At 41.3% G+C, this 16,216-nt stretch overlaps 1 protein-coding gene across 2 annotated transcripts in view; it reads right to left on the reverse strand.

Annotated features, from left to right (window-relative positions):
• Positions 1 to 16,216, reverse strand: part of pbx4 (pre-B-cell leukemia transcription factor 4) — a 396,756-nt gene that overhangs the window by 27,650 nt on the left and 352,890 nt on the right. For both annotated transcript variants that reach the window (XM_052042105.1, XM_052042104.1), the window contains exon 6: positions 542 to 701. In XM_052042105.1, coding sequence (XP_051898065.1) covers positions 542 to 701 — 160 coding nt within the window. The remainder of the gene's footprint in view (positions 1 to 541; positions 702 to 16,216) is intronic.

Raw genomic sequence — 16,216 nt, forward strand, 5'->3', positions numbered from 1 at the left:
GTACTTAAGTTTACCTGAGCACATATTATTTCACTGGAAAAGATTTGCTAATTGAATCTTTATACTGACCACACTCAGGAGCCACTTTATACAGTGTGTGGTCACCAAGCAGTAAGTTAGAACCCAGAAATAAAGCTAACAACATTACATGGAGCAACTGCCTTGAAAGTTCATGATTACTTTCTTGATGTTACATAGGACAAATGTAATTACTGATTTAGGAACTGTGGGATTAAGCAAATATAATTTATTCCCTATAGTCCAAACTCAAACATCTTCACAGTCCCACTCTCTGATCTTGCATATCTTGATGTCTTATTGCAGTTGTTTGTTTATTAAATAATATCCAAAAAGACATATAAAATACACAATTTTGAATGCTTAGCCCCAATAACAATAGCCTTTCAACAGCAAATAGGATCATTACAAAGCGATATGCACTCTACACAATGTTCTCAGAAATGCTGGTGCTTTTTATCTTGTAAAGGGGACTAGGATTCCTTAAGTGTTCTGTATATACAGGGTTATCAGAGAGGCTTACCTGAATTGGGCGTGGAAGGTGAATTTGCTTGACTCCCTTGCTGGGCAACCACAGTTGTGGCATCTGCTGCCGTTTTGGCTGCATAAAGATTGGCCTCCTCCTGGAATTTTCCGATGTTCTTCTTATACCTGATTCGTTTATTACCAAACCAATTCGACACCTGTTATTTGCAAGACAAGAAGAATTAGTGACGTGTAATTAATTAATCGCGTCAGAGAAAATAGGAAGAAATTAAAGACAGAACAAATTAACAGGTAGCACAGGATTTTGTACAATATTTATTCAAAAACATAATTCTGATCAACAATTAAATGCATACAAATAGCAAATTACTTTCCTAACAATATTTTTGAAATAGGTTTCTTGTTCCCCCTTTTTGAAAGCATAGACATGCTCAGGAATGGCTCCGTGGGTACCAGCAGCCCTCTGGTACCTTATCAAAATGGTCAGTCTTCACTGAAACCAAGACTGTGAGAAGCCCATTTTCTTGCAGTGTCATCACAACCAAATCCCATTCTGTCGTCATTTGACATTCTTTTTCAAAAATTTTAACATTTTAAAACTTTATTTATACATCACGGTAACAGACACTTCTGGCCCAACGAGCCCACACCACTCAATTACACCCCTGATAACTTACTAATCCATTCGTCTTCGGAATGTGGGAGGAAACCAGAGCACCCGGAGGAAACCACGCAGTTATGGGGAGAACGTACAAAACTCCTTACAGACAGTGGCAGGAATTGAACCCTGATCGCTGGCACTGTAATAGCGTTATGCTAACTGCTACGCTACCGTGCCACCCAGCATGGATCAGTGAATGGTGAACTGGGAGAAAGATAATTTAGCTCTTCATTTCCTAGAGTTCTGAAACTGATTGATATCTCTTTACTCAAATAAAATTAGTGAATTCAGTAGACTGGGAAACAAAGGTGTCTCTTTACTGTGCAATTATAGGGTACTCAGATCTTTTTCCAAAACTACAACTGATGATTTTGTTAATTATCCAAAAAATCCAACATTTCAGTCAATTAATTTGAGGAGTTATCTTATGTTTGTGATTTACATTGCTACTTGCCCAGATAGTGCAGAATAGAATCGAAATGGATTCTTCCAGTTCCATGCAGAGAGGATAACTGGATATGTATTAGTGATCTTATTCATGTGAATGGCTACTCACCTTTATTTAGCTTATTTACATTATTTAGCTTCTACAATAATATTTCATCAAAGTCGTAACAAAATATACCTCTTTAATTCTGGGTAGCTCATGTCCCGGAAAGTTACGCGAAAAAGGAGCATTTCACCAAAACACATGGCACTCAGATATAACTGGTCTCAGATTTTCTGCTTTTGGTGAAAAATGATGAGGTCCTAACAGTGGTAATGTGTTGGAGGCATCGATGGCTAAAAATTGGATTGCACCTTTTACAAATGTTGCAATCAACAACCGCCACGTATCTGCCTCTCCAACACCATCCTTCCCCTCCCTCTTCATAGCATTTAGCACTAGCACCAAATCAAATCCCTCTCAAAAAAATTGTGAAATTGGTCAAAAATTATATTTTACACCCAAAAGAAGTGCTAAATCATGGCCTGCGCAATTCCAATGGGACATTTGTAAATTCAGTCCTGCAATCAGAAAAGGACAAACAGCCCTTAGAGCCCACACTCCCAATGGCAGGCAGACAGCACAACTTGTGCTATGGCTGCATGGTGGAGAAAGAGGCTGCAAAGAGGGAGAGAGCTCCCAGAGTTTCTGAATGGGACATGAAAGTGCTCAATGGTGAGATGCATGTGTAGAGGTTAAGTCCAGTGCACTAGTGGGGCTGCCAGGAGACTGTTTCTCTTTCATTAAGTGTTTCTCTTTCCACAGATGCTGCCTGGCCTGCTTTGTTCGTCCAATATTTTCCATTTACTTATTTTTTTATATCCTAAATGCATAATGTCGAGCCTGCCGGGCAAGTTCCACCAGCTTACCATTAACAACTCATTACACAGACCTAAAAGCTTAATGTACTGGAAACTGTGCACTTTCAGCCATTTTGACTCATCCTACCACAGACACTCCCTTACATATCTCTCTCTCCACCTTCTCTCCTGCTGAAAAACGTGCATTCTTTCTTTCCCAGTTCTGACAAAGGGTTGCAAAACTGAAAAGTTGCTTGTTTCTCTTTCCAAAGATGCACCTGAGTTTTTTCAGCATTTTCCATTTCTGCTTCTCTGACAGCTGGACAATGAGGGGTGTTTTCAAATGAAAAGTACTGCCTCACTGCAGCACAGATAACAATGGTGAATTAATAGCCTTTATAGAACCTTATTCGACCTAATAGAAATATTTAAAATTATGAGAAGCATAGATAAGGTGGATGGTAGCAGACATTTCCCCAGGGCAGGGGAGTCCAAAACTAGGAGGCATAGATTTAACGTGAGAGGGGAAAATTTGAAAAGGACCTGAGGGGCAACTTTTTCACTCAGAGGGTGGTGAGTATATGGAACAAGCTGCCAGAGGAAGTGGTTGAGGCAGGTTCAATTAAGAAGCACTTGGATAGGTACATGGAGGGGAGGGGCTTAGAGGGATTTGGGCCAAACGCAGGAAATTGGAACTAGCTAGGTGGGTACCATGGTCGGCATGGGCTGGTTGGGTCAAAGGGCCTGTATCCGTCCTGTATTGCTCTATGACTCTATAATTCAACTCATACCATGTTATTCTGACAATGACTGAGAGTGACCTCCAACAAGAAGCTGATTCCTATTGGGAGATACTACTTGGTGTGCTATCTCATACTTATAACTGCAACCTCTGAGGGATAGACTCTTATGAGAGGTTGCCAGGTATGCATCAAGTCACATGAAACATCTGTTCAATGCAACCATTCTCTGGAAATGTTCCATTATGCATGGGATTAAGAATGACAGGCTGAGTAGGTCAGAAGTGATTGCTTGACCACGAAAGCATGGCAACACAGTGATTATATCCAACTATTGAGACCAGAGGGAAACATAGTGCTTGTGTTACAAAGATTTCATCCTTTCTTTCCTACTGTGTATCTTGAAATGGTCACTTGGTGCAATGGCTTAAAATGAACCTCACTTGGAGTCCCATGAGGAACTTCTCATCAATGAATGAGTGTGGACTTCACTGGCTTGAAGTGTTAGCCCTTCAATGTATTCCTACCCACTGTATAGTGATGTCAATTACTGTCAGACATTTAAGGAATTAAACAAAGATTAACTCATTAATGTGTTCTGCAAAGCAGCAAGTTCAAAAATATATGCAACATCTAAGCTCCTTTGGCTGCTTATTGATGTACTGAGGTGATGATATGAATGGTGTGTTGTGAGGGTAACTTGATTTACATGGGGATTGTAATTATGCTGGATGTTTTACAGAAATATCGTTGAGGAAATCACTTCCTATCTGTTCCAACAACATCTCCTCTCCTGAGTTTAGAAGAATGAGAGGTGATCTCTTTAAAATTTACAAAATTCTTATAGGACTTGACAGGACGTATGCAGAGTTATTGTGTCACCTGGCTGGGTGTCTGCAGAAATGTTATGTCACCTGGCTGGGGTGTCTGTAGGGCATATGCAGAGATATTGTGTCACCTGGCTGGGTGTCTGCAGAGATGTTGTGTCACCTGGCTGGGGTGTCTGTAGTGCATATGCAGAGATGTTGTCACCTGGCTGGGGTGTCTGCAGAGATGTTGTGTCACCTGGTTGGGGTGTCTGGAACCAGGGGTCACAGTTGCAGAATCAGGGATCGGCCATTCAGGATAGAAATAAGGAGTTTCTTGACCCAGAATTTTCTATCCAGGAGGGTTGCGGAGGCTCAGCCGCAGAGTATACTCAGGACAGAGATCCATACATTTTGGTACGGTATGGGAATCGAGGGATACAGGGTTAATGTAGCAAAGTGGTGTTAAGGTAAAGATCTGCAGTGATCTTATTGAATGACGGACAGACACAAAGAGCTGAATGGCCTACTCCAGCTTCTGGTTCTTCTATACTATGTTCTTATTGGCAAATAAAGTCAAGGATTTTATTAAGAAAATCAACTCACATAAGGCTGTGGGATAATTAGATACGATGATTAGGAAAGTGCATCAGAAATTTCTTTATTGGCTTTACCGAAGGGGCTGCTTCCATGCTGTGTACCTCTATGACTTAATGGCTGCAGCACAGAACATACAGCAAGAAATTCATGGTGGAACTGAATAAAATATTAATTAGGCCACAGTTAAAGTAGTCATGATCAGCCATGGTTACACTGAATGATGGAGAAGCTTCTGAGGGTTAATGGCCTACTCCTGCTCTTGTTTTCTATGTTACATGGAAAGTACTGTGTACAGTTTTGGTCACCATGCTCCAGGAAGGAGTACGAGTGTAAAGGAAATTTCAGAAGAGGTTGCTAGGGCTGGGGAATTATTGTCATTAGATGAGACGGGCTAAATTGGGGTTGTTTGCTTTGCAGCAAAGTAGACTAAAGAAAAATTTACTCAAGGTGTATTACGTTAATGGGGTTCCACCTGGGAACTACAGTGGTTTCCAGTGTCAGTCTGGGACCTGTCCCCTTGGCAGAGGGGTTGCTAACTAGGGAACATAGATTTAAGATATATGGTCAAGGCAACAGGAGGAAACTGAGGAAAAGAAATTTCACTTAAATGTTAGTGAAGCTATGGAATCTATGCTTGAAAAGATGGTGGACACAGAAATCTTTGTCAAATTGCACAGGTACCCAGATAGAGCCATACACCAAGAGTAAACAGTTCAATTTTTGGCCACAGTCTGATTCAGAACTTCAGATCAGATTGTACTTGCTCAAAGAATTGTAGCAATTTAGAGCACAGAAGAGGCCACTTAGCCCATCAGGATAAGAAGGAAGTGTTGAGGAACCAATTCCTTCACCAGTTGGCACCTCTCCTTTAGGTTATTGCTGCTTCTGGCATGCTCTTACGCACTTTTCATTTAGGCAGTATTGGTCTCTTGGTTTGATGGTATCACTGGAGTGAGAAATGTGTTGAGCCATGTGTTTTGAGGCTGTGGAAGAATGCAATCCTGCTGCTGACACGCCTCGTAGATGTCCTGATGAACTGTTTTTAATCCAACCCATTTTGTACAATGGTGTCCCTGCTTCAATCTCAAGTTCCCACCTGTTTTAAGAAGGCCACTATCATCCTGGTACTGCCTCAATGACTACCGACCAGTGGCTCTGACATCCACCATCACGAAGTGCTTTGAGAGGTTGGTCATGGCACGCATCACCTCCAGCCTTCCAGACAATCTTGACCCACTGCAATTTGCCTATCGCCGAAACAGGTCTACAGTGGGTGCCATCTCCCTGGCCCTACACTCAGCTCTGGAGCATCTGGACAGTAAAGACACCTACATTAGACTATTGTTTATTGACTACAGCTCTGCCTTCAATACAATAATCCCAAGCAAGCTTGTCACCAAACTCCAAGACCTAGGACTCAACACCTCCCGCTGTAACTGGATCCTTGACCAACAGACCGCAATCAGTGAGGATAGGCAGCAATACCTCTGGCACGATTATTCTCAACAGTGGTGCCCCACAAGGCTGCATCCTCAGCCCTCTACTCTACTCCTTATACACTCATGACTGTGTGGCCAGATTCTGCTCTAATTTCATCTACAAGTTTGCAGATAATAACACCGTTGTAGGCCGTATCTCAAACAGCGATGAGTCGGAGTACAGGAAGGAGAGAGAGAGCTTAGTGGAATGGTGTCATGACAACAACCTTTCTGTCAATGTCAACAAAACAAAAGAGCTGGTCATTGACTTCAGGAAAGGGGGCAGTGTACATGCACCTGTCTACGTCAATGGTGCTGAGGTCGAGAGGGTTGAGAGCTTCAAGTTCCTGGGAGTGAACATCACCAACAGCCTGTCCTGGTCAAATCACATAGATGCCACGGCCAAGAAAGCTCACCAGCGCCTCTACTTCCTCAGGAGGCTAAAGAAATTTAGTTTGTCCCCTTTGACCCTCACCAACTTTTACCGATGCACCATAGAAAGCATCCTATCTGGATGTATCACAGCTTTGTATGGCAACTACTCTGCCCAGGACCGCAAAAAACTGCAGAGAGTTGTGGACACAGCCCAGTGCATCACGGACACCAGCCTGCCTTCCTTGGACATTTACCTCGTGCTGTCTTGATGAAGCAGCCAGCATAATCAAAGACCCCACCCACCCAGGTCATTCTCTCTTCTCTCCTCTTCCATCAGGTAGAAGATACAGGATCCTGAGGGCATGCACCACCAGACTTAAGGACAGCTTCTAACCCACTGTGATAAGACTATTGAACGGTTCCCTTACACAAAGAGATGGACTATGACCTTACGATCTACCTTGTTGTGACCTTGCATCTTATTGCACTGCACTTTCTCTGTAGCTGTGAAACTTTACTCTGTACTGTTACTGTTCTTACCCATCAATGCACTCTGTACTAACTCAATGTAACTGCACTGTGTAATGAATTGACCTGTACGATCGGTATGCAAGACAAGTTTTTCACTGTACCTCGGTACAAGTGACAATAATAAACCAATACCAATACCAAATGTCATCAATATGAGGATAGGACTAAATGGTGGTCAGTCCTACTAAAATTTTCAAGGACAGATGAATCCATGACAGGTAGAAGTGAGGGTGAGGTCATTGATCTTTCCCTTGTGTTGGTTCTCTTGTCACCTGCTACATTTGTTAAAATTAGATACCAAGCCACAAGTATACAAGACAGAGTAGACAGATTTTCAAATATTAAGAGAATCAAGGGACATGGAGGAAGGTAGCACCAAGGTAATATGTTAGCCATGATCCTATTGAATAGTGGATCAGGCTCAAGGGGCTGAATGGCCCACTCTTGCTTCTACTTATTATGTTCTGATATCATCCACTGTCTTTTTTTCTTTACCATGCTCCTCAGTTTCTTGCCTGTCAGGTAATGCAGGAGCTGTTTCAAGCCACAAATACAGGCCACGTGGACGTATGGTAAGGCTGAGTCCCAAAGCACGTAAAATTTGCATTTGACCAATGAGATTCAGTCAGTGGTGCTGAAGGCCCCTTGTATAAAATATAGAGCCTTTCCTTCCTCAGTGATTCTTCAAAGTGGTGTTAAACAAATTGGAGCACTGATTCATCAGCTGCACGAAGTGGGTAAGTGGTAATCATGCACTGGACCAGCAGCTTAACCACAACTCTAACCCTCTCTTACCTCAGATATCCTCAGTGAAGGAGGATTTCTGAGGCAGGTGATGTATTAAAATAGATTCAAAATGAATTTCTACTCAATTCTGTTTTTATGAAAGGATAAACCAACTGCATCTTGCTAACAATTGGCCAAAATAGTTGCTCCTAGCAACAATATATTACATTAAAAATTTCAGTCAGTAGCAAATTCAGAGAACAGGAGTAGCTTTGTGCAGTGAAATGTTTTGATTGCAACACAATCCAATTTCAATGGAAAATAAAATGTCACTAAAAATTTGTGAACTCATACATTCCATAGTCTACAACTTTCATTCCTTGTCCTCCCTGAGTCTGGCACGCACGTTGTGTCCCAACATTTGCAGGTTTGTGGTCAATGGTGCCTATGTAGCTTGGCTGTCTGAAGACCACACATGCAGACCCTGGCTTTAGGCATCTTTGAAGCCTGCTCACGTGCGACAATGGGAAACTGTCTGAGCAGGGCCCATGCCAACACCAAAAGCCAGTGAAATTCCCAGGTGGATCTCCTTTACTGAAGTACTTAATGGTTTCTTTCAGGCCCCTTACCCCACAGCAACTACCTACCTCACCTTGCCAAGTCTTGAAGCGACCATAGGCCAAGCTTGCAACTTTTGACCAACCTCCCAACCTGATCCAACAACGTCATCCCATCCACTGTCTTGCCCATTCTACTCTCCCTGCAATTCCAGTCCATTCCTTCCAGCCAACCCCTCTACCCAGTGATCAGAGCTTACCCCTGCTTTCTAATCCCTGACCTACCCCACACCCCAAGGACTCTCCCTCCTACAACACCGCTAGATCTGGACCTGCCAGCTTTAATGGATTTCCTTGGTATGCTCACCAGTATGCAAGACCCACTCAGTACTAGGCAATAGCTACGGAATTTCCCCATTGGGTCTCAATGAACAAAATGTTCATTGGCCCTCCACAAACCATCTGAGCAAGACTGAGGGGAGTCCAGCCATTTCCAAACATCCATTTTTATTTATCCACTTAATTTTTCATTCTTCAAAAACTGTCTCCTTGGCAAAATACTGCAATTCCCTCATTAACAATTTTACTCTGAATTGTTTTAAGTACCTTAATACTAATCACATAAAAAGCTGCAGTTTCTTCAACCATAAGTTTATGTTTTGGGATGGTTACCTGCACATTAGGGTTTTCCACTGACAAAATGATGTATTTTAATATCTTCACCCTCTTGGGCATCTTGCAGTGTCACACAGATTTGCTCTTAAATGGTCAACACAGTCATATCAAATGGACCTTAAGATGCTATCAGACCTGTTCTTTGGCTAACCAAGTACCTACCATAGGTACCATAGGTACTTGGTAATCCAACCATATCAATCATGCAACAAATCGGAAAGTACTCCTGAGTTTGCAACAACAAGCTCTGTGCCACATTATTGAAAGGCCCAGGTTCATTAGTACTGTCTAGTGGAATGTTTTCACTATTTACTATTTCCAAGATTTCCAACTACTTCATTTATGTTCAACAATAATCTAGTGCCGAGACTCTCAGGGCAAGTAGGCAACCAATGGAATTTCTAACAATGAGGTTAGTGAAAAGGAGAAATAAGACAGTCAATACCAAAGTTAATGCTAAACTTAATATATGGGTGAAAAACAGAGGACAGAACTGGTTCTTGGTCAAAAGTTTCACTTCTACAGCAGCTATGATCATCGAATGAAATGGAAATAGAATCAAGCCAAAATGCAAATTTGCATAATGCAAATAATGAGGGGAAAGGTGAAAGATAGATATAACATAAGGAACATACTTCATAGAATTATTAACAATTAGAACAATCTTTATAAATATGTTTAAAATGTGGTAAAGTGGATTTCAGGTTGTGCTACCACAGAAAAAGGAAAAGGCAGATTCAATAAATATATCGATTTTCATCATGTAAGATCAATGCACAGCTGCCACATTTTGTCTGCTTCTGTCCTGGGTGTTCAAAGAAATAAATGAGGAAATTTCTAAGACATAATTTTCCTAAGATTTAGGAAACGTGCCTTTGGATTTGAAAATTGCAGCTATCACTCTGAAAATTAAGCAAGGATGCAGAAACCAGGTAATTGGAAATCTGGAGAAGAAACAAACTGCCAGAACCCTACGGATCCCATCGATCTGTGGATCTGTCGGTTTATCATTAATCTTAACAGAAATCTATCATCAAGAACAGACTAATTAAATAAATATGAGTTGATCAAAGAGTCAGCATAGATTTACGAAGGGCAAGTGATTTCTGACTAATTACGTGGAACTTTTGGAGGCAATCTAACAGTATGGTGAGTACCACAGTGCATATGGATATAGGTTACATGGCATTTAATAAAGCTCTGCAAACAGAATTTTGGTCAGAATGAAAGTGAACAGAATTGCAGAAAACTGTGATAAAGGATGAAGAAAATTATGGCGGGTGAAGTTCGATATGGGAACTTGAGATGATTCAATTTGGATTTGGAAACAACAAAGTGGAATATTTTTTTAAAAAAACAGATGCTGGAAACCTGAAATAAAAACAAAATACTGGAAACACTCAGCAGGTTGGGCAGCATCTGTGGAAAGAGAAACAGAGTTAATGATTCCGATTGACGACCCTTTGTGATAGAACTGGGAAAGATTGTAGGGAGGGTGGGTGAGGGATGGATAGGTCAAAAGGGATTATCTCTGATAAGGTGTGGTCAGGATTGTTGTGGTGGTAAGCTAATTAAACTATCTGCTTGATATGTTAAAAGGAACATGTAAAAGCTGTAGAATGGTCAGTGGTGTAAGAAATCCCCAGATCAGGCAGCGTGAGTGGAGAGAGGAAGTTAATATCACTGAAGGATGTCCTATAGCAGAACTGGCCATTTCTGATACAAACAGGGAAAACATGCTATCTGAAATTGTTGAATTAGATATTGAGTCCAGAAAGCTGCAAAGTGCCAGACCGAAGATGAGGTACTTTTCTTAAGTTTACGTTGAGCCTCGTTAGCAGTTATTATGGAGCAGGAGGCCACAGACAGAAAAGTCAGTGTGGAATGCAGAATTAATGTGACAGGCAACTGGAAGCTCAGGATCACCCACGTGGATTGAATGTAGTGCTCCGTAAAGCAGTCGCTCAACAGTGTTTCATTTATCCCATGTAGTGGACACCATACTGTAAGCAGTGAATATAGTACATCAGATTGGAAGCAGTGCAGATGAATCACTGCTTGAGCTGAAAGGACTGCTTGGGTACCTGGATGGTGGGAGGAGGAAAGCCGAAAGGACAGGACATTGCATTGTCCTGATACAGGGTTTCAACCCAAAATGTCAACAATTCCTTTCCTCCCACAGATTCTGCTCAACCTGCTGAGTTCTCCCAGCAGATTGTTTGTTGCTCCAGGTATTGCATTTCCTGCCATTACATAGGAAAGTGCCCTGAGAAGCAGAGTGGTTGGTGGAGACAGAAGAGCAGACCAGAGGATAATGAAGAAAGCGGCTGTTCAAAATACTGAAAGGAAAAGGGATGGAGGGTTGTGTCTAGTGGTGGAATCACATTGAAAATGGCAGAAATTGTGAAGGATGGTCCGGTGCATAAGAAGGCCTGTAGGTTGGACCATCGAGCTCTATCCTTTGTTCAGGAGGCAAGGGTAAGAGCAGGAGTGCAGGAAACAGATGAGATGTGATCAAGGACTCTGTCAACTATGGTAGAACGGAAGCTATTGTTAAGCAGAATGGAAAACATCTCAGAGGCACCTGTGTGGAATGTCACAACATCAAAGTTGATATGATAAAGACAAATATTCCTAACTGGTGAGAGACTGTGGAGCAAAAAGGGATATAGATGCCCAGGTACACAAACCACTAAAAGTTATTGCAGACACACAAAAAAAGCAATTGAATGGAATGCTGTCAGGTAAGGATATCAACTAATGTAGGACAAGGAAGACGTGAGATATAGATCAGCCATATCTATGAACAGTTGAAAGGCTAAATGGCCTATTCTTGTTCCTATGTTAGTATGATGCAATTAAAATCAAACATCAGCCATACTAGTGAATGGGAATCATCAATAGGTCTTTTCTTGTCAAATACAAAATCTGAATTTCTTGGTTTGAAAAGCATCCAGCATAGAACTTGTGTTTTTGTGCACAGTTCATTTGGAGAATCGTTCAGCCAAAACTAAATCAAAGTGATTATAGAGGTGTGGCCTAAAACCAAGAAGTAGCACAGAACTTCAGTTCCTTGTAAGAACTACATAAGAGCAGTAATTATTATATCAGATACCAGTGTGGTTGACACTACTATGCAGACGGAGAGACAAAACAAAGCATGAACGGCACTTAAAGTTGCCTGAGCAATATCGGTTAATTCAAATAGAACCAAACATTACTTGAAAATCAAGTTTGCTTGGATGATGACAGTGAGGTTTCTTGTATCCTTTGGACTATCAACTTCTCCTTCATCACTTCTGCAAAATTCTCCAAATATTCCAAACTCCCCAGCAACACTGTTATTTCAACTCTTAGGACTCCATGACAACACAACCCTCAACACTCTTGCTGCTCCTCAGAAAAGTTGTTCCCAAAGTTGTAACTCTGCTGTGGCAACTGCTGAGTCTTTAAAAGGCCAATCAGAACAGTATTTTGGTCTCGACTGTGACACCAGCAGACAATCACTACTGCTGCTGATGGCCTCAGTAAATATCACGAACGTGGGTGACTGAAACTGACCGTTGGCGAGTATACAAACCACTGCTTCACATCAGCTACCGTAGCCTCACATTGCTGTCTGATCCCACAATTTCCCTCTGGAATCCAAATATAGTAAAGGCAATGGTTTGATCATTGCTTTGTGAACTTTGTTGAGGTTGCATTTTTAAGATAATGGATTAAAGTATAATGATCTTAACTAATTATATGAGAGCACATCAAAGATGACATAAAAATTTAAATGCTCAAAATACTAGCATATGTAAAAAGTGAACCAGTCATCAATAGCTACAAGTGTAGGATACAAAATGTTGATTAAGAAAACAATTACAGTTATGAAGAAGGATGATATGCAAAAAGCTCAACAAATGAGGCCATATAGTAGAAACAAGAAACAAAAAAAGGGGTAATCACATTGTTGGGAGTGCACTTTATGTTTTAAAGCAGTTAGTGGGAGAACAGCAAATATGTAGGTGTTTCTGAGAAGTGCAAAATTAACAGTCATAGTAGATGTTAATAATCCTAACTTTAGCTGGGATAATAAAGGATGCAGAGGGCATAGCACACTCGAAACAGATTCAAGAGAACTTTCAGAATCAGACCTAGTAGGTCCAACAAGAGATGGATGGAATTAGACAGTTTCAGGGAATAAGACAGGTGAAATTGGGAGGTCACTTTGGAAGTGGCATTTGAAATTATTAGAAAAAAAATGAGAGAGCATAAATCAAAAATTAGAAAGACAATATTAATCAAGGACAGTCAGCATGGACATGTTACTGGAAAGTTGTGTCTGATAGTTACATTTTTTGAAAACTAAAATACATAGATGCTGGAAATCTGGAATCAGAAAATGCTGTAAATGTATAGCAAGTCGGGCAGCACTTGTGCTGAAAGAAACAGAGTTAACGTTTCAGGTCAGTGATATTTCATTAGCAATGAAAAAAGTTAGAAATCAAACATGTTTAAGTTGTAGAAAAGGTGGAGAGAACAAGGGAAACACCAGTGATCAAAGAGAGGTAAAGAGAAGGAGACAAGTAGTGGTGGTGCTAGCTGAGAGAGGGTGACGAGGGATTGTCAATGACCTGAGCTCTCTCTCTCTCTGTCGCCACAGATGCTGACATAAATTGTTCTTGAGCAGATAGGTGGGTTGATGAGGGTAGTGTGTTTGATGCAGTACACATGGATTTTAATAAGGCAACTGATAAAAATCCGCATGAAATGTTATCTCTGTTTCTCCTTCCACAGATGCTGCCTGAACTGTTGAGTGTTTCTAACATCTTCTGTTTCTATTTCAGATTTCCAGCATCTGCAGTTTTTTGATTTTGGTTCCATTCTGTAGTTGGAGATGGTCATTGCCTGGCTGTTTTGTGACGTGAATGAAACTTGCCACTTATCAGCACGTGCCTTGCTGCGCACAGGCAAGGACTGCTTCACTTGTTGAAGAGTGTGGACTGACACATCATGGTAGGTAATGGGCTAGGTGTTTCAGAAGACAGAAGAGGTACATGCTTTTATTGACGGCATTGAAAGAAGCCATTCTCAAACTGTTTAAACTTAGAGTACAATCAGAGTTCTATGTATAGTCAACAAGCTGCAGAAGGATGTGAAAGAGAGAGTTCTGAAGAGATTTTCAAAGGTGTTGTTACAGTGGACAACTATATGCAAGAAGAGATTAACTAGATTGAACACGTTTTCTTTCAAACAAGAAACTGAGGGAAGAGTCAATTGAGGTGCACAAAATTGAGGGGCCTAGATAGGCTAACAGAAAGGACCCACTTCCTTTGCCATTAAAGTTGATAACTAGGTGAAATAAGTTGGAGATACAAGAGACTGCAGGTGCTGGAATCTGAAGCAACAATCAATCTGCTGGAGGAACAGCAGCATCTGTGGGAGAAAAGGAACTATTGATGTTTCATGTCGAAACCCTGCATCAGTAAATTATTCACGGACTGGTAAAAAAAAGAGGGAAGTTGAGAACAAATATTTCAGCCAAAGAATAATTGTGGTCTGAAACTCACTGAGAGTGGTAGAGGTAGACACCCTGGGTGACAATAAATAATTGCCAAATATGGGAATGAGTAGGTTGCGAGTATTCCAATGTTATGATGAAATAACTGGAAAAAGAGATGTGACCAGTTTGCTGGGCCCCAGGAAGGCCTTCAGACAAACTCTCCAAAGGCAGTAGAAATAGATAGCTGCAGAAAATGCTGGAAACACTTAGCATGTCAGACAGTATCTGGGGAAAGAGAAATAGAATTAATATCTTAGGTTGCTAAACTGAGAAAGAGATAACATGAGATAGTTTTAAGTTTCAGAGAGTGTAGGGGAGTTACAGTTTTTTGATTCTCAATTAGGGGATACAAGAGTAAGGAAATCATGATGAACCTTTAGAAAACAATGGTTTGGTCACAAATGAGGCAATGTCTCCAGTTCTGGGTACCATATTTTAGGATAGATATAAAGGCTTTGGACAGGATGCAGAAGAAATTTACCAAAAATATTTGGATGTAGGCCTTTAGTTACGTGAATAAGAGTGTAGAAGCTGGGGTTGTTCAGCTTGGTTGCAAGGACATCTGATAATTTAAAATCCTGAAGGGCATAAACATAGTAAATAGGGAGAAATGATTCCCATTGATGGAGAGGTTAAGAATGAAGGTAACTGGCAAAAGAACAAATGTAACACATAGAGGAAAAAGTTTTATACATTGAGTGGTTAGGGTCTGGAATGCACTGACTTGGGGAATAGTGGGGGCAGATTCAATTGGCATTAGATGGATTGTTCTTGCATACAGCCAGAATAGATTCAACAGGCTGAATGGCCTCCTTCCATGCTGTAACCTTTCTGAGATTCTGTGAGCCCAAGATGACTTCCACTTGATGATGTTGTTACCTATACAATGCTCGTTTTGGAGAACTGCAGGAGAACATGGACCACGTTGCTGTCAGGTCAGCAGTTCCTGGATAACCATGGTTCTACTCCTACACCACCAACCTGGTAGGCCTGCATGATATGAAATGCTAAGCTACATCTTTTCCCCGCCCCCTGCTATAAAACCTCCCGCCACAAATTTCCATTGACTCTGTGGCAATATTCTAGCTGTCAATAACCAGCTCCCTCCTGTCACTGTTTATGGTCTTCCTCCAACTACCAACCTCCCATCACTCTTTCCCACCTTCACCCCACCACACACATAGAAACACAGGACCACGAACGCTAGGAGCAGGGATAGGCCAATCAGCCCTTCCTGCCTTTTATGTCATTCAATACGATCACGACTGATCATTTCAAATTCAGTCCCTGTTCCAGCTTTCTCCCAACACCTCATGATCCCTTTCATCCTGAGAACAACATCTAACTCCTTGAGTATATTTAATGTTTTGGCTTCAACTGCTTTCTAGAGTAGAGAATTCCACAGGATCACTATCCTCTGGGAGAAGAAACTTCTCCTTATCTCAGTCTTAAGTGACTTACCTCTGGTCCTGGTCTCCCCGCCCCACCTCCCTCCACCCCATTGGGAATGTCCTTCCTGCATCTAATCTGCAGAGAGCACATAGCAACAGCTTTGAGCCTTGTTTGTAACTGAGGTTTGATGCTGTCCTTTACCCACTGCATCCATGTCATTCTAGCCCACATTATGGTGCACAACAATTTCTAGGTATAAGAGTTCCACTGCTGTTTTGATCTTACTTATCAATATAGGCATGGACATGTGAAAAGTGGCCCCCATATCACAAG

This window comes from Pristis pectinata, chromosome 31 (genome assembly GCF_009764475.1).
Source record: "Pristis pectinata isolate sPriPec2 chromosome 31, sPriPec2.1.pri, whole genome shotgun sequence".
In the NCBI taxonomy this organism is placed as follows: domain Eukaryota; kingdom Metazoa; phylum Chordata; class Chondrichthyes; order Rhinopristiformes; family Pristidae; genus Pristis; species Pristis pectinata.